This window comes from Ptychodera flava, chromosome 13 (assembly GCF_041260155.1).
Source record: "Ptychodera flava strain L36383 chromosome 13, AS_Pfla_20210202, whole genome shotgun sequence".
In the NCBI taxonomy this organism is placed as follows: Eukaryota; Metazoa; Hemichordata; class Enteropneusta; family Ptychoderidae; genus Ptychodera; species Ptychodera flava.
This window is the reverse complement of record NC_091940.1, coordinates 35,672,083-35,691,632: the sequence shown is the minus strand read 5'-3', so window position 1 is coordinate 35,691,632 and position 19,550 is coordinate 35,672,083. Positions and strand designations below refer to the sequence as shown.

Genomic DNA, 19,550 nt, shown 5'->3' with positions numbered 1-19,550 from the left:
CCTGCAACCTACAGAAAAGGAAAAAAAATTATTGTTCAAAAGATATGAAAAATTCCACTATTTTTTTTTAATCTATCAAATATCAACAGTACAGATACAGGTATGAAAACGGTATTTCAGGAAAAAACAGTCATAGATACAAGAGGCTGCTAACAATGTACCACACTGTTGCATTGTAAAGGTATTGACGAGACTTCAGCAAAGCTAAGGAAAATAGACAGCAAAAGTCTGGCTTTATATAATATAATAACAATAATATTATCATCATTAATAAATCGGGGTCGTGGGTCAGGGTAACCTAATTTTGTTAAAACCTACCTTTAAAACATTTTTTGTTTAAATTACAATACATATTTTTTTAAGTATGTTACCTTTTTATAAACCTAATTTAATTGCAAAAAACATTGAACCAGAACTCCTTTTAGTCTTAAGGGAATTATGCCGATCTGTGCTGTTTTCATTTCCATATTTGAGAAAAAAAAAATGGGCTATCAGCCTTAAATGTGGCTAATATACTCTGTTGTTGGGTGGTTTTTTTTGTTTCTTTTTTTCAATTTGTTCTGTCTCTCTGTGGCAAATTTGACAGAAAACCAAGTGAAGAAATTGCAAGGGGATAGCCATGGAAAAATGCCATCAAGTTGTTTGTTTGTTATTTTCTTGCTCACAACAGAAAGGACACCGCATCATTCGTCATTGAATCACGCAATCATCACATACATTATCTATATCCACAGAAAAAAGATCCTACATACCTTATGAAAAAAAAAGTCTGCCTTTTTAGAAAGCAGTTTTTCATCTACTTGGAATTTTGGATTTTTTTTTCTTACAAGACTGGTTATTTTTTTCTTTTTTTTTAAATTTTTTTAAACCTTCTTCCTGTTGGGTTAAGAACCCGACTGGATGTGCATGCAAGATGTGTAGTGAAAGCCACACTTATGGTTAAAGTGGGGAATTGTTTGTCTTTTGTAAAGTTTCTTTCAAACAGAGGTTGAGTTTGTGAAATTCCCTGTGTAAATTCTTAACTGCTGGTTTTTGTTTTTTTGTCCTACGCATCATCTTTTTTTAAAATTTTGTTCCCCTTGGTTTTGTGGTTTTTATATCACAAAGTTTCAACTTTGTACACAATAAAGCTCTTCAAGTGGTGTGGCCTTTTTTTTACAGTTTCCAATCAGACTGAGTAAAGCCACAGTGTTAAGAGCTGCAACATTCAAGTATGAATGTGAGGTTAAGAATGTCCTCCTACGTTGGTTAAATGTTGGCTAATATCACAACAATTCATATTGCCTGAGATGCATTCTTTGGATGATGTCACGGCAGTCGTTGAAGACTCTTCTGATGTTCTCTGTATCTACTGCACATGTAAAGTGTGGGTAGCAGTAATGCCTGCCATCACCGCTTGCTGTACTTATCCGCTGTGGGGTCAAAAAAAAGATAAAAAAAATAAAGCAAAATGATTAGAAAAATTTCTTCCACTATTGTCATCATGTGGCAGTAGTTTCTGAATGACCAACTAATCATTTGTGAAAGAATACAATGTGGTCAGAAGTTTCAGGCAAAGATTTTGCTGATATTTGTGAAGTTGCACTCACATGGTGCACCTTGTATGAGTTCAAAGTACAGAGTTTAGTTCAAGTTGAGGATCTTTCAAGTCCATGATTGCCTCTCTAAATATGCTGTAAAAGGCAGTCCAACAAAAACAGGAGCAAATCCAGACCATATCGTTTTGATGATTCCGGTTTGTTTATCATTGAGAGGGAGGAAGTAACCATACACTTGTGCCTCAATAACTATTTAGTGACTTTGTGTATTTATGTGTGCATGTAAATTGTACATTGAGCAACACCTTGAAAAATGTTAGCAAAGTTCAAATACATTCTTAACATCCTGAACATACAATATGTATGTATGTATGTATGTATGTATGTATGTATGTATGTATGTGTGTGTGTGTGCGTGTGTGTATGCATGCATGTATGTGTGTTTGTATTATGTTTGTATGTATGTATGTACCTGTGCATATACATATGTATGTATGTATTTATGTATATACATGCACTTGAAGAGGTGAGCATGCGTGTTCATACACATGTGAAAAGCTATTTGTGGTGGGTGTATAGTTGTGTATGTGTGCAAATATTTGTACATGCATGTTTGTTTTACTAATGTATCTTATTGAAGGGCCAGTGTAGCTGTAAGTCTTTGGATGATTTTTCGCTATTTCCGTTTTTATTGTCCACTCCCAAAAGCATGTTGAGATCAACAGTATTCAGCTTGTCAACTCAGTCTGCACACGTATAAACTGCATTGTTACTTTTAACATGGGAATTCGGGTCCGTACTAGAAAATGTAAATGATAACAGTGCATGTACACATATAGAGGCCATGTTGGCAAGCTAAACAGTATGTGTTTGAAGATGCTTTTGGGAGTAGAACAAAAACTTGCAATGGTTCTCCTCTGGAATAAAACGGATATGATGTGTTCTACAGATCAAGTATGCGAAAAGGATCATGTGATGGTGGTACATGCATGTATTTCTATGCATGTATATTTCTATGCAAATAAGTTTGTCTGTACTGTGGTCAATTCAAATTCCAGGCTTAACCTATTGACCTACAAGACAAAAATAGCAAAAAAATCATCAGAAGTTACCGCTAGTGGCACTTTAATGCATCATACTCTAGTTGTTATGATCGACCATGTTTTGATTTACATCTCATACTGGGTGTGTTTGTTTCACAGTAAGGAGGGCCCTCACCCATACATGTACAGTTTCACTTGATTGCAGTAAATAACGAAAGTAGGCCAGTGTGTGTATCTCTACAAGTGTAGCCTTTGACGCATTCCATCCCTAATCAGCAAAACATCATTCGGTGGGAACTCCTCAGCCACTTACCAAGAATTCATCTCTGATAAAATACTTTGCCCTGGTTACCTGCTCGTCGTCCCCTGGTTCAATTGTTGCTGCAGATTAGAAAGAAGACCGAGAAACTCACATCAATATCAGATACTGCTGATGTCATCCACTGGGTGTTCGCTTTGCTTGTAAACAAAGACCCGCACAGTGACCCCAGCATCACCTGCCTCATATCATGTGTGATTGTAAACACCAAAGTTCAATATACGGCAAAATGTGACCGTTGATGTTGTCTATGCATCTTTGATCACAGCCCTGTGCTGCAGATATTACTGTTCCTATATTCCGTGCTAGCATTCCTGTTATTGCGTTGTGCAAGTGCTGGGTTACTGATTATTGGAGTATTTCTGCTGCACCCTTACAAGTACTGGCGTCATCTGATTGTGTTTTTGTGTCATGACTGCCGAGTTTGCTACAAACAAAGATCAAAGTGTGAACTGGGAAATGTGCAATTTCACCCATACTCAACCCCTTGTACAGTTCAAGGAATAACAGCCTATGGTGATTAAAATAATTTAACGGTATGATCTAGGCTTATGGACATAGCCCGTGTACGACAAAATCAATAGCTAGAGACTACATCTCCTGAAAAGTTTTACCAAGCTTCAACAGGTGATTTTGAATAGTGCTTAGTGTACCGGTGTTTATTTTAGAACAAATTTTGACAAACTTTATATAATGATTACTCTTACGGTAAAACATGCCACAATACAGAATCCCCGAGAAAAATTCAAATCATTCTCTTTAATAATCAAGAAAAAAAAATTTTACAATTAGGGAAACAAATTACCGATCTTTGATAACTACAGTGTCTACTCTGTAGGAAAAAATTACATTTTTCTGATCTTCATGAAACAAGAAGCTGAAAATTGCTTTTACTCAACATGCTTCCAAATGAGTCCTTAATATCAGTGGAAAAATATTGTGAAATTCAGGGTTTCGTAAAAGCTGTATTCACAGCGTATTCTACCTTAAGTGGACAGTACTGATGGCTTCAGCTTCCTCAAACGAAGAAAAAAAATTGGTGAAAGAAATGATAGTCACTGACTTACCGTCTGCTGGTATAGTGTACTTGGCGTATTCCTGGAAATAATCTTCAATTTTTGATTTTCCTGCCCTCACTTTCTCTGCCAGTAAATCTTGTTTGTTCAAGAAGAGAATCACTGAGATTGTTTTCAACCACCTGCACACAAACAGAAAAGTTGACACGGAAAGTGGGTTAAGAGGGCGGAAGCCATAGGACCACACTCACATTTAACAAGTGGCAAATTCACATACACTGTATGCAGTCTTGATAATATGATGCAATTGAGAGATTTCCAGACATAGCTTCACATGGGGCAAGAAAAATCAAAGTCACAGAGTTCCTGGAAGTCATAGAAATCTGGCATATTTCTATCAATTTCAAATTTGCCTAGCCTTGTATGAACAACATCAGATCATAAATTTGTTGTTGGTAAAATTCCACTGAAATACCGCCAGTCTTTAACTTTCAGCGTTTTTTTTCACCCTTTCGCCACTATGGTTTGGCCTAAACCCAATGTTATTAAAGTTGATTTGGACTTGTTCACAGAGAATTAGGGGTGAACAGGTTAAACAATTTCCTGCTCATTTGATTATGTCGATGCTGTCAGAGCACTCTTTCAGTTTAAGTTTCCTCTCACAGTCCTCTGTTGCCATCCCTCCCCCAACTCAAACACAAACACACCAATCTATTCTACTCTCCCCTCTCCCTCCCAATTTTCCCCCTCTCTTCCACACATACACACCCCTCTCTGTACTTTCACTTGTTTTCTCCATCTTATTTGACACTTACCTGTTATTCCAGATACTTTTAAACAATTCCAAAGATTCTCTGAGCCTATTTTGACTGGGGTCTTCTCGCAACACCAGATTGTAACCACTGCATGCCACCACAAAAATAATAGCCGTCACATCTGAAGGAGTCAAGATCCAGAACATTAATTAATAAGGCAAATCACGTTGAACACAATCGGCAGTGTCATTGATAGACCCTGTTGCCCCTGAAGTCCTAGTGTGATGGCCCGACACACCATAAGTAGGAAACTGGGCTGTACCATTTATATTGGCAGGAGGGTAGAAAAGATGGAAAATGAGGGACAAAAACTTACCATTAAAACACTGAATCCACTTCCGCCTTTCATCTCTTTGGCCACCTACATCAAACATGCTGTGAGGAATGATAAAAAAAGAGTAGTTTTAATCACTCTTGTACAGTAAAATCTGAAAAAGATGGACTGTGAATTCAAATACAACAGAAAAATGTGGGAAAAACCACTTAGCGTAGTTTTAAAGTTGACTCAAAACTATAATTCTCACTGTTCTTGGATTTATGAATTACAAGTACAAAGGTTTTCATCTGTTGGGGTGGGGGTCGCACATATGATGAACTTGACATCTAGCATAAAATGATGGGTATAGCTAAAAGCAATAATATTTCTTCAACCTGTTCACCCCGATTCCCTGTAAACAGGTCCACAATCACCACTGACAACAATGGATTTAGGGCCAAACCATGGAATTGAAAGGGTTCATAATGCCACGTTGCCATTCATCAGATCTTGGTTGCAGGATCAATTTTTTTTTTAAATTTCAGACTCAGTGTTGCATGTTTTTTGAGCCAAAGGTAAGTAATTCAAACAAATTGATTTTGAGACAAATGGCCATGTATATCCACTCTACACTTTCACTAAAAAGTATACTTCTAACTTCACATAGCAGAGACGTGTATCACTGCTACACTGTACAGTTAATATAATGCACTCATATTTTTTGGCAAGAACCATCAAACGAGTGCCACCTCTGGTGGATTTCAACAGTAGGAATCAACATAATGAAGGCATGATGTCTACTTCCTTGTTGAAAGTACTTACTGAAAGTTTACTTTATCAACTTGAAACCTTGTTTCAAAGATACCTGATGTTAAGACTCGACACCGTAGTATATCCTGTAAGATAAAGAAAATAAGAAAGTGGTCACTTAATGTAGAAGATTACACATTACATCTTGAAATCCATTGAAAACAGAAACCGATGTGATCAGATGAGATTTTTACATACACCAAAAGGGTTCAAAATTTTCTCAGGTCTACAAATTGGAAAATATGGTTTAACTTTTTCAGAAAAGTGAAAGTTGATAGTGATCAAAGTCTACATGTATTTAGTAACAACACTGATTATGGTATTAATTGTTGGTTTTGCTCACATGCGCAAGAACCATGACTACACTCGTCAGCTGACTTTCTATAGAGTTTAGTCATTTTGACTGATAGCATCTTTACTGTTAGGTTGTCAGTGCCGATGAAGCAGCTTATGCTGCCATGTCTATGTGAGAGCATTTCTTTTCTGGGTATGTTAGCTAGTGTTCATGACATCCTTGATGTCAATTTCTTTGCATTGCTGACCAACTCCTCATTCATTGAACTAAGGTAACCATTATTAAAAGTATGTTTCTTTTGATGCACAGGGCATCATTTCAGGTCCATTTATATTCCTTTCCGATCTACTTTATTTCCTTATTTGCCAATCTAGACACTCTTCCAAGCAAGTAAACCACGAGGTCAATGACACTGACTATCCCACTGTGATGTGTAGGTGTACTACACAGACCCTTCAGATTGCGTAATATTGCATGTCTATGTAATATAACCCCTCACTCCTTTATAATGTTGCATGTCTGCGTAATATAACACCCCACTCCTTCAAGAGTAACAGGACTTTACCTATTTCTTTTTATTTTGAAGAAGGAAACAGCCCAACCAGGGCTTCAATATTCAAAGATCTCTACTGCTTCTTAGATTGCCTCTATCAGGCAAAACTAGTCTGATCGGCGTCCATTTTATACCTTTTGATATGTAGTTGAATCGGTTCTACTGCTTTCAAACATTTTTTTTTAAACTTTTGTAAGGTGCATAGGTGTATATGAGTGTCCAACCATGTGGTCAAGCATAGTATCACATAGATTGTACACTGCCTTTGATGTCAGGCATGAGTTGGCAACTTTTGGCCTGTGACAATCAGTTTGATTACTCTCTTGACAAAAAAACTGCCACTAAAAATGCAACAACATCAAAAAGAAAACCCACAGACACGTCTCCTGGTTTTGTGTTGACTGTCATTGTAAAACTTTTATTGTTTGTACACAAAACCAGACATTCCCAGTAAAATGGCCATAAACGCAAATTTCCCCCAGCGGAACAAATAAAATGACTATTTTGATGATAACGTCTGCAGTCAAATATGTAGAACTGTTACAACACCAGACTGACTATAAACTTGTGGAGCTTTCAATGAAGGCCTTTGGGAACATCTTGTATTCTTGACTGCCCAGGAGTTAAAGATGAATGCTGGGGTGCAGGGATGAGCACACACACAAATCCAAGGATATGGGCTGGTCGTTTTTATGACTTCGTTGTTTTTTTGCTTTCACTAACTCACCACACAAGTGAATTATTCAGCTGGTCACTAACATGTTAAACTAGTGGTCTAGTGGAAACTGAGGCTAGGCTAGTGATCTTTTGAACAACTAACCTGTGGGCTTATGGAAGATGATTTGCTCAACACTAAGGTACACATAAGGGAGTACATAAATCCATGCAGGTATCTGTGATACCATGTGGTGCCTCATTTTGTGCTTATGATGCTCTCAAAGTTGTTAACAAATGTCATCAACGCCCACCAGAACATTGATGTAAGTACGGTTGAACTTGCCTCTCTTCTTATGAAAAACTGCTGGCACATAAAATGACCTTAACGTTGAACTTGCGAGGTACCACTCTGCTGATGTTACCAATATTGACAGAATCCAGTCTTATAGCATGTAGATGCAGCCAAGCAAAGATTAATTACTCTTGTCAGTGTTAGATGGAGATACTTGATTGGAGCACGTAATTCATTGAATCTCATGTTACCATGGTGACAGAGCATGATGATTTATCTTTTATAATTATACCAGTATTTAGATGACACAAACAGAATGACACTGACTGATGGCTGTCCCTGTGTAAGGGTTGCCTGTACTTTTCCATGTGAACTACTTTCATGGACTCGTTTCACATTCAAACGCACCAACCCCACTCCTAAATCCCTGGAAACTGTCTGAAGTTGAATGACTCACTGTCTCCCTCCTCATTCCCACATTTCATAAAGTCATATCACTTCCTGTGGGATCCACAGACTTGTTACAAGACTGTCTTACACATGCTTGCTCTCTTTTTAAGCTATGAAAAGCAACTGAGAAAGCAGAACATGAAAGTATGACATAAATCAACATTATGAAAGGATTGTACAATCTTGATTCCTGGACATGATTTTCCTGGAATATGCGGAAAACTCAATGGAGATAACATAGCTCCTGGTTTTCCCATTGGGAAGACTGATGAGTGATATCCCTGTGATCTGTGTGAGTGTTTGATTATTTCCATTGGCCACTCGCTGATAAAATTATTGATATCGCCAGAGCAACTGCTCCATAAATTTTCAAAAATAGAAAGACATCCTAGATACCTGATATCTACACATAATGCTGTCGGCCTGAGGGGACCTAAATAGTCAACTATGTTGGATTAAGCTATACATACAAGCGCCTGGTGAATGAATCTAATGTGTTTGCAATCTACTGATATGGTAACTGATTTTCAACCGTGTCTGGGTGAATAACATGAAAGAACTGGAGCCCACAATAAACATCAAATGTCCATCAAAAATATTTGACACGTCTTCACAGAATGCAGATATGACAGTCTGGATGGTAAGAAGGATGCTTGCACGTCTGAGACTTGAAAGCTGATAGATTGATAAGCAGTCTGTATTTGTGTGATCTTGTGGATGTAACAAGGGCAGACATGGATGCGGCAAGTGGTGTGACTAAGATGAGGCAATGCCATGAAATACAACCACTACAGACTGGGCCTGATGAATTTCATGCATGTGTGTATGCATGAGCATCCGAGTGCACTGTGTGGTGTGAGCATGGTATGTGCATATACATGCATGTCTGTGCATTTGCCCTGTAATGCACCCTGCATTGTGCTGCATCTTTGCACCTGAAAGCTTGATAGTATATAAATTGTTGCATATTGCTCAGTTTTCACAAACTGCATTGTGGATTCATGTAACAACAATCAGAGTGCAGAAATAGTCCATTTTTTCAAGAAAAATTTCATTTTGAGGGAATTTCTTCTGAAAAGCAGTCATCATCAACAAATTAAAAAATATCTGTTTCCTGTGTGGCATGTTAAACACAATATGCTGTGAATTACTAAATTTGTAATCTGTTCAAAGCGCCAATGGCAACATACGACTGTTAGGATCAGAAAGGCTTTCAGAGGTGAAAACCTTATGACTTTTGCAACACCACCAACCAACAAAACCTTCTACTGTTGCAGAGAACGGCGATAACATATTTTAAGAATTCATGTTTTCACAAGATTGGCCAGGAATAGCAAGCTTTGATTTCTCTTGTTGCCATAAATAGAAACACTAATCTGAGAGTGAGCATTGTACTATACAGTATTTACACAAAATATCTGGCGGTATTATTACCAAACATTCCATAACTCTTACAAAATCTCTTTGTCGGGTAGGGGGGTTCAGCTGATGGAATTTAAACAGCACTGAGATAGTTTTTCAGAAATCTATTGCAAGCTACATAAAATAAATATTTATAGAGTATTGTTTTTCATCTTTTCATGTAGATCTCCACTGATTATCGACTTTATCATCATCAAAGACCAACTGCTAAATGCTCAACTTCATATCAAATTTTCAATTTTCAGTCGTTTTTCTGCAGTTGTCCATGCAAACTAACGATCAGCATACATGTGGACATGGAATAGCAAAGAAGCCTCTCTTTGAATAGTAAAGCATTTACAACGTACAGTACACAGAAAATGCATTCACTCACACTACAACAGTGAAGCACATCCTTGCATTTTGTATTTTCTGTACAATTATAAAAGGTATTGTATTCACTTTCTTGCTAACCACAAAAGGGCACTTTCTATTGCGTGTAGGATCTAAACTTGGCAAATATTTAGACTTGGGGGTCGTACACCCAAAAGGAAAACAGATATGTCACCTGACAATAGAAATTTGGTGTTTAAAGAGGGTGGAGGCCGGTCCTAAATTGTTATTTCTGCTATATATAGACTTGGTTACCAGGAGTGAGTGATTCACTGTCGATGGGAATGCACGCTTGAAACAAAAGTTCAAAGCTGATTTTTCGACTGGGTGCATGCACAAAGGACTGGCTCGACGATGGGGTTTTCAAACCTATGGAAGTTGAACTGGTGCTCGTTTCACTTTCAAATGCACTTGAGCTGCATCTGTTTGATTTTCTCAGTAGTTGTACACTTGTAAGGCACAGATGACCCAACGACATCACGAATGTATTTGTCAATTATCAATCTTTTTCTGTCACTTCAACCTTCTACCGAGGATTTCACTGTAATCATGGTTGATGAATGCAAGAATGTGTGATTAGATGTCCTATCCCTACACCACAACTGATGGCAAAACATAAAATAGGATCTAGAAATCCAACAAACTCCTTCAGTCTGCATTATATATTTGAAGGTATGGAGAATCAGCCTTGAACCTTGTCCAGATCAAAGACACAGCCATAGCCACCCTGTTCATCCCAAAGTCCCTGTAAACAGGTCCACAATCACCATTGATTATAATAGGTTTGGGCTAAACCATTCTGGTAAAAAGGTTAATCACTTTATTTTTCCCTTCTAAGAACACAATATAAGGTTATTCACAAAATACCAGGATTTGCGTTCAAGTACATCGTGCAGCAGACGTATTGTCCAAGACATGTAGTGTCGAGGAAAATACCGAAGCGTAGGATGTACGAGGACATAAATCCGATATTTTGCGAATAACCTTGTTATTATACGCCTTTTTTAGTTCAAGTTTACCAGGAAAAAGTCAAAATTACAGCATTTGGGGATGCCTGCACTGCACTGGGCAATCGCAAGCAAACTGAACGCGTTCTCACGCACTGCACTGAGCAATCGCAAGCAAACTGGGAACACGTTCAGCGAGTGAAAGATCAAAATTTCAAACCATGCAGTGCAGTGCACGTGGTAGAAATAGTAGGTCAGCAGCATAATTTCACTCAAATTTACAGGTTTTGGATTTACCACTATAAATTTCGTGAAGTACTGAATGTTTAGCAGTATATTTTTTGTTTAAAATATACAATCATCTCTCCTTTTCCCTGCGTTGACGTAAAGGTGTTTTGAGGTCAAAGGTCAAACAGCATCCAATAACACCTAAAGTTACTGTACTCTGCATCAAAGTTATTGGACTACGCATCCTCTGATACTGAAACTGTACAACGAAACTCCATAGGTTACAGACGCAGGTGTATAATAATCGACATTACATAATACTGTGAGCACAATACAAGCAACACTGTCTGAACTTCATGCTACAGGAATCAGTGCAGTGTGTGTGAGTTGCAGGGCATTAGAATCATAGTAACCCCTCCATCAATATCAACATCACTGTATATGTGTGCACTGTGTGTTGTCCATCTATGGCGCATCCATCGGTGTAAATTTACTGTGACAGTTTGTCTTTCCAGGAAAGAATCTAAAAGCATCCCAATGGGGCAAAAATAGTTGATATATTACACATCTATGCCAACAACCTATATTTATATCTGTGTAGGTGTAGGTGTAATGCAGCCAAGATTCATAGAAGTCTTGTCTCCTGAGATGACAAATAAATCTCCAGTTGCTGGACAGGAAACAAGATGTAAGTCTCTTTTCTAGCCATCATCGAGGTGACTCAAAACAGTATATCTTTCTTCTACGACATTTTTACTGGTCTCTTTCAATCAGCAATATATTTTTAATTGAAACAATATATATTTCAGACTTAAAGTAGCAGAAAGCTGCATATATGTCACAAGTGTGAATTCGTATAGGGGCTGTAAATGGAAAGGAAGGGAGCTAAACAAAACTTATTAACATCACCCCCAAAAAACTAAAAGAGTTAATAAGCTGTGATGTGTGCAAAGCTATCAATAAAATGCAAGCTGGGTTCTGACACATCATATAGCAGCATACCATGACAGTCCCAATGGATGGTTTGACTGATTCACCCCTTAAGTCCTGCATATAGACCCTACCATACCACAGTGGATGATACTGGCTCAAACCAAATGACTGCGCTCAAAGGACAAATCAATATCCCTAATACAATTATGCAATCAGTGCAGTGATGACTGTCTCACCCTGTCGCAGAGAACTGGCCATATACAAATTCAGAGATTGATTTCAGCCTGTTTGCGGTTTTATAGACTTTGATGCATTGCAAGGCTGTAACAGCCACCTGCCAATGGTCTCAGGGAATACCGGCGATGGATATTGTCAGCAGGTAAATTGATTAGCGTCTGTAAAGTAGTAAAATCTATTTTGAGACATTTTTATCTGATTGTAAATCAAAAGTATAGATTTTTCTCTGGGTTGATAGATATGCTGAGAAAATGATTCACATGGGCACGGTGTATCCAATTCTTTACACACTTGTTCTTCCTATACCTGTTACTGTAACAGGACTAGATTTGAAACTTTTAATGAGATTTCTTTTTCATTTTACAAAACTTGTCACGTATCTTCTCCTCACAACAGTACATTGAATTATAAGCACTGAAGACACCGTATATTGTTTACAATATGCAGTGGTATACAAATTCAACTCCAGACTAGAATTAAATTGTCGACATCAACACTGGAGTTGACACACACAAGCCGCAGTAACAAGTTAAATAAGGACATTTCAACATGATTTTGGGAGTGGAGCAAGAAACCGTACTTTAAAATGAGAACAAAAATAACAAAAAACATCAATAGTGAAAGTCAACAAAGTTAAAAAAACAAATTTTGGTCTCATTTTCCATGTAAAGTTGAATCATTTAACATACTATGATTTCTCATAAATATTGAGGAGAGCACTAGTTATATCATGACCCTGCATGTCCTAATCCTGGGTAGTTGTTTTAAAATTTTGGTCTAAAGATTTAAATTGGTCACTATTTCTGGCTTCTATGACCAATAAAAATCAACATTTTTATTTGAGTAGAAGTGGAAATTCAGTTTAGCAACATGAAGAGAATGCTTGACTGTTGCAGAGATTAAAATCAAACTGACAGATTCCCACCAATGGAATGGCTAGGATATAAGGTCAAACAGGGGTCATGACCCATGTCCTCATCTTAAATTTATTTATGAATATTATCACTTTTCTGAAGTTAGACGACCAATGGTTTGCCATCATCTTGAACCAATAACACTGCCAATCACACTCCTTCACAGTATATGAAAGGTATTTATACAAGACGAGTCTCAATTGGCAAATACGAAGATTTGCGTATGATTAAAAACTGCACTAGCCAATCAAAATGGAGCTTTATGAGAAACTGGGTTGATAACTTACCTGTTCTGTAGGACTATAGTCTGCTTGCCTGACTACATTTACTTTATCCAAAAAACTGTAAGAGAGCAAACATGAAAAAAAAAGTTTGTAAAAAATACATTTAATCTTGCACATCTTTTGTAGAGCTTTGGAGCACATGCTTCACAATAGTAATCTCTGATGAAATCCAAATTAGGGGTCTCATTATCCTGTGACCTACTTTATTTTGAACTCAAATGACCCCTGTTTCTGTCACATACCACTGCCGGTGTACATTTGCAGACGCATCTTGACAAAAAATTGCCCAGATTACTGTTGAAGTAGACCAAAAACTGCACAATTTATCATTTATCAAAATATCCTGACAGCTTCAAGTAGAGTCTCCAAATTTGATACAGCGGTGTGGCGTAACAATTTGTGTGTGGCTATGCACACAGCAATGCAGCTAGGTAATGTGTATGGATTTTGTCATCCTTGGTATAAAATAATGTTGATTATAAGAAATGTCAACATTATGCCATTTTGGCTGTAAAAGTAACCCTTGTGCTTGGGTTTTCACATTCTACTTACAAAGTTCCATACAAACATGAACTGAAAGCAAACCTAGATACCATTCATATGTATTATTTCAGCCAGTATGCTAAGCCAAGCTGTTTTGAAAGACATATTGATATTGCCTGGACAAAGTATGCACAGGGAACTGATGAAGTCACTATGACAACTGTGTATGAAGAGTGAAATGAGGATAGAAGCTCATTTGCAAACAAACAAACAAACAAACATGATTTGACCCTTGACCTGTTGATTTTCAGTTCATTCCACTAGGTAATTACTACTTTGGTGGGTGCCAATACAAACAATTCATTCACTCCTTGACGATGCTAACATGTTATACTAAAGCTGTTTAACATCACATATACATTTTACAAGGAAAAGTATTTCAAACTGTGCCTGACTTGGACTTGACGATAAAATTATTTACTAATTTTTGAAATAATTTACCACAGTGCAAGACGTGGTTATGGGGATACAACCCTTGGGATAGATGGAATAGGCTGCAGCTTTGGATGCAAACGGCAGATCAATTCCATTTCAACTTTATACACTTACTATTTGTGTGAAAAAAATGGTAGAAGTAACAGACACACTCAAATCAGCAGCAGTGGCTGAGTATGAAAAGTGTGGAACACACACTGTATTAGTCAAATAAGTATCATACCCATTTAAACTGGGTACCTTGTAGATAGGAAACCATACAGCCACTGATCCATGTCAGTTTATGTTCATAATTCTAACACTCAAGGAGAGAGTGATGTTAGACTTGACAACATCACCACCTTATAGAACTCTGTCTCTGGAATGAATGCCTGTCATACTTACTGATCCTATCAATGACACAAACCTGCACAATTTGATTTTATTTCTGAGTTTGTTGCAGCATTCTCCACAGTTTGGAAAAAACCAAAGCAGCGATCAATTTACATAACACTGTTCAATTTGCACAAAATGTATTCTCTTGTATAGTTATCAACATATGAATAGAATGCTGCAAAAAAGAAGAGGGGTGGGCCATCCCTAAAGGTCCCCCCACAGAGAACTCTGTGTTGGTATTTACACACAGACATTTCTGCAGTACATCATATTAGCAACACTTGTGCAAACAACTGCACAACCAGTCACACTGGGGTGCTATTGCAATGTCAAGGACTGTGGCAACAGAACTGAGAGAATATATGAAGTGAAACTCATGCATCAATGACCATACAATGACCATACAATGACCATATAATGACCATACAATAACCTCCTATGTCAAACCTGAATGTATGCTGGATAATGGATTCAGTGATTTTCATGTCTCATAATTATCATAGGATCAGCTAATTTACATATGGTCGCATAATTTGCATAAAGTAGTTCCTTCTCCATGGAAAATACACTTCAAGACATTACACCAGAGCAGAATGGACATTCAATCAGACACTGGGCATTTTCAATCAAGCTGCAACTTTTCCAGCAGGATGCAGTCAATGAGCCAATGTGGAACTCCCATTTCAACAATCCTGGGACAGACATGGACATTCCCTGGGAAAAGTGCCAGGGAAAAGTGATACTGTTTTGTCCCTTTCACATTTCCATAATAGCCTGTAATCACATTCATGCAACACATTGTGTAAAAACTAATTATGAAGATGACGGCTGTTGAGGCCATGCACAGTTATTTTTAGAAGTGTGACATTTCAAGCTTGCTTATTTTAGCAGCAATGCAAGTTCATTATACTTAAAGCCAGTGCATTGCCGCATTGATTGAGCTGGCCAATCGGTTACTTTTAATCACATTACATCAATCAAGGACCTTTCCTCTAGGCTGATGGAATATACATGTATTATAGTTTCCACCGGGTATGATTGACCTTCAACATTTAATCCTAAATTTTTTTTTAGGTTTCCCTGGCAGTGTCAAGAGCACACGGTGGTGTTGTAACAGCTCTGCTCATTGCAGGAAGAGGGGGAACTGTGCACTGTTGACATTTCTATTAGCCAACTGCATTGATGCTTACAGACTGACGCAGCTTGAAATGTTGGGTGCTGCTGGAAATAAGGCAGTTCTCTTTTCTAGAATGTTGCATGAGTGGAAATCAATTCGGATATAGAGAAAAATTAAACTGAAAAGACTTCTCCCCTGGACTGTACATGTTAATGATATCAAGCATTTATTTTGGACTTTTGGAATTTGTCTGTGCACATATCAACACTATTAAATATCAAAAAGAAAATAAACTGAAATGGACAAGGGTCTGAAACTACGCCTGAGGTTGGGTGTAACTAGACGATAATTTGGTTTGTTGTTACCATGGATGGGATGTATATCATGGTGTACGCGTAAATGGGTTAGAAGTTTTATTGCCATGAACAGAAAGAGTGTCAGCTGAAGGACATTGGTTAGGACAATCCCAAGGTGAAAAGTTCATGATGCCAGCACACTGAGGGACCTCGTAAGGGAGTCTTTGTGGATGAGTATTGACTTACTAACATTACATGCAACGATTGATTCTTTTGCTAGAAAGTAATGGTAATTAAGAGGTCTCTTCTATCTGATTATTGATCTCATCTTGGCGCGAAAAATAAGTTGAGACTGGCAAGGAGTGGGAACATTGAACAGTCTTGCAGATGAAATTGATTTCTTTGTCCAATTGCAACAAGACGTTTGAGTAAGAGTCACTATCTTTGGATCCATGCCAATGCCGTAAGATGGATTGAGTCTAAATTTAGCGTGAACCACTCTTTCTTCTTAGGCACTGTACTTTTTTGATTTGGAACCACATGACTGTGAGCACACTATGCTATTGTTTACCGGGACTCGCCATAGGTGGCAGGCTTTTCATTGTGGATCAAACCATTTTTCAGCCTGTCTGATTTTCTTTTCTCAATAAATATGTTTTAGGCTTCCTCTGGCATGTATTCATGTCATTGCAAAACAAATAAGACTTCCGGAAAATTTCAAACTTGTTGCAGCTACTGGCTGACATACTTTCAATGTAAAATTTTGGTACTGCAATAAAAATACTCAACTTGTAAAATCTAATAACAAATACAATGGCTTATCATAAAAGGCTGCAAAAAATTTATTCAGAACACTTTCTTTATATATTGTGCTATGAGAGAATGCAAAGCAATACAAAGAAAACTTTTCCTAAAAATTTATAGCTATATGATAATATTATTATTCAATTAAAATGATGATGAGAACTTGTTGACACATTTTGCGAAAAACATACAATAATTTTGAGACACTCTCACATGATATGATTGTCACACATGATTTGTTGAAAGACAACATGCTGGAGAGTCGTGACACCGCCCTGTTATAGAACCCACATTTAACCTTCAGTTTTCCTGGTGAACCTGTAACACTTCCGCATAAATTACCCCTTTGCCCTTCAACAAATCAGTGGCAGCCACCAAATCTAAATTTAACATAAACAAATTTGCGAAACTGGTGATCAGGGCTGAAAAGAAGGGGAAAAAATATCCACCCCTAATTACTTCTGCAAACTCGACAGCAGAAGTAATTGCCAAATACATTCCAGTCCTTCACTATAAATAGTCCCTGGGATCTAAAAATAGCCACCCATAATTGATCGACTGCTTCGCCTTTCAGAGCTCAGCTCTTTGGGGGCTATTATAAACACACTTTGGATAAGGCGCATGGTACCCAGCCATGTCAGTGATATCACAGAATGCACAATATGGTGCCTTTCATGAAATCCCTCTCCACACACAACAGGAATTTTTATAATGCATGCAAAGCCCAGAACATACTGTTTTGCCCAGCTCCAGGCACATGCATCAAGCATGTGCAGAAATATGAGGTGTTCCTGCACACTGTATTTGATGAATTTCTAGCACTAACTTGCCAGCCTGATAGCTATACATATTTTGACGTGCAAAACAAAACAATTCATTTTTGTAATGATTATATTCGATGTCACGTACATGAAATGAAATATCACTTATTTAAATAGATTCTGATGAAAACTGTTCAGGGTTTTAGTTACAAAGTTTGAACTAATCTCTTTTGAAAATTTTTGCAAGCTTTAGACAACAACATGTTAAATCAGAGCAATGGAATTATTATCCCTGGCAAAGCAATACATCTACCCATATGAGTCATAGCCAGTGTTAATTTGCATACCCTCAACATTCCACTCAGCCCAAACGTGAACAAACTATTGCCTGCCTCACCCGTCAGCACAAACCACAACAAGCAAAGATTTCAACCATTGGGGTTCCCCCTTCAAGTACTGACTTCAAACTACAGAAATCCTTGCATCTATATATCCTGATACAAGATAGCATTGATTTTAGATACAAATTCAACAATGTGCATCCTATCCCTTGGTGTTCGGTTGCCACACTGTGTCTAGGCCTTTGTGTGCAGCAAATGAAAATAACAGAAATCGTCAACTGATGTCGATTCCGTCAGCTGCCAGTGCACATGAGATTTATGTGAACTTGTTTTTGATTTTAATAATTTAAATATTAATCACCAAAAGAATGATGGGAAACCTAATGTCTGTATACACAACGCTGAAAGATCCCTGCCTGATGGGTGTTTCTAACATCCCACTGCCTGCTCACAGACTTATTTTCCTAGGCCTGGAGCTCTCAAGTACCTGCATCTCACATGCTGCAGACATCATACAGTATGCATGTACTGGAGGAGATGCCACCAAAACAGGGAGATGGTATTCATCTATGACAGTCAATGCTATTTTTGTCCCCTTGCACAGGAAGGGGTTGACGTGACCTATATTTTGGTAAAGACAAAGTTTAAGTTCCAGCAGAATCGCAAGAGCCTGAGAGTTCTCCTAAGAATGCTTTCATAATTATGAGATCTAGAGCGTGCCTGTCTTTCAATATATGATAATTGCATCTAATATTTAGATTGATTCGGTGAAAATTGTGATGAGAGTTGCACGCCTCAAAAGAGGCTGGGTATCTTCTTTTCAGTCGAGCGATTTGAAACGACAAGGATTTAGAATCACACAAATGCCCTTTGGAAAGATTAAGAATCTCATAATAACTAAAATCGACACAGCAAACTTCACAAATATTATGCTTTTCAGAGATGCTCTGAGAAAAAAAGGAAGAGTATTGATAATTTGCCATTGTTAAATTCTACTCTTCACTTCCTATCTTTCGATTTGGTTTCTACAGAGCAAAGCAGACATCAACAATTTTGAACACGATTTCTTGACAATTTATGAAGGTATGATGCATTTTTATGCATCAGGATGTACATAAGCCTGGCAACAGAGAATGCTGTCCTTCACTACATGACAGACCAAAGGATCAATTCTTCAACAAATTCATTTATAATAAACGACAAAACAATTTGTATTTGCTCAGTGTCAACATTCACACGTACACAATGCATCAACGAAGCCCTACTACAAGCAATTGGACTTGTCTGTGTAAACAGCATTTCACATTGTCATTGAAATTCAACCATAATATTATGCCACACAAATTCTACAATTCAAGTCTACAGCACAATTAAATCATTAAAAAATAATGACATGTTGCAAAGTCATCAGCAGATCTCTTTACAATAATATTTTTTTTTGGAAGGACTTTAAAAGTAGGAGGTTTTAAGGGGAGGCGAGTCAATCTTTCTGAGAAG

General features: G+C 37.6%; 1 protein-coding gene across 1 annotated transcript in view; it reads right to left on the bottom strand.

Moving 5' to 3' along the window:
* Positions 1-43: 43 nt before the first annotated feature.
* LOC139148296 (guanine nucleotide-binding protein G(s) subunit alpha-like) overlaps positions 44-19,550 on the bottom strand; it is a 47,508-nt gene continuing 28,001 nt past the window's right edge. The window contains exons 6-12 of the mRNA XM_070719659.1: positions 13,385-13,439; positions 5,810-5,883; positions 5,048-5,106; positions 4,732-4,852; positions 3,968-4,098; positions 2,895-2,962; positions 44-1,412 (exon numbers count right to left, since the gene is read on the bottom strand). Of these exons, the coding sequence (XP_070575760.1) occupies positions 1,266-1,412; positions 2,895-2,962; positions 3,968-4,098; positions 4,732-4,852; positions 5,048-5,106; positions 5,810-5,883; positions 13,385-13,439 (655 nt within the window). The 3' untranslated portion in view covers positions 44-1,265. The remainder of the gene's footprint in view (positions 1,413-2,894; positions 2,963-3,967; positions 4,099-4,731; positions 4,853-5,047; positions 5,107-5,809; positions 5,884-13,384; positions 13,440-19,550) is intronic.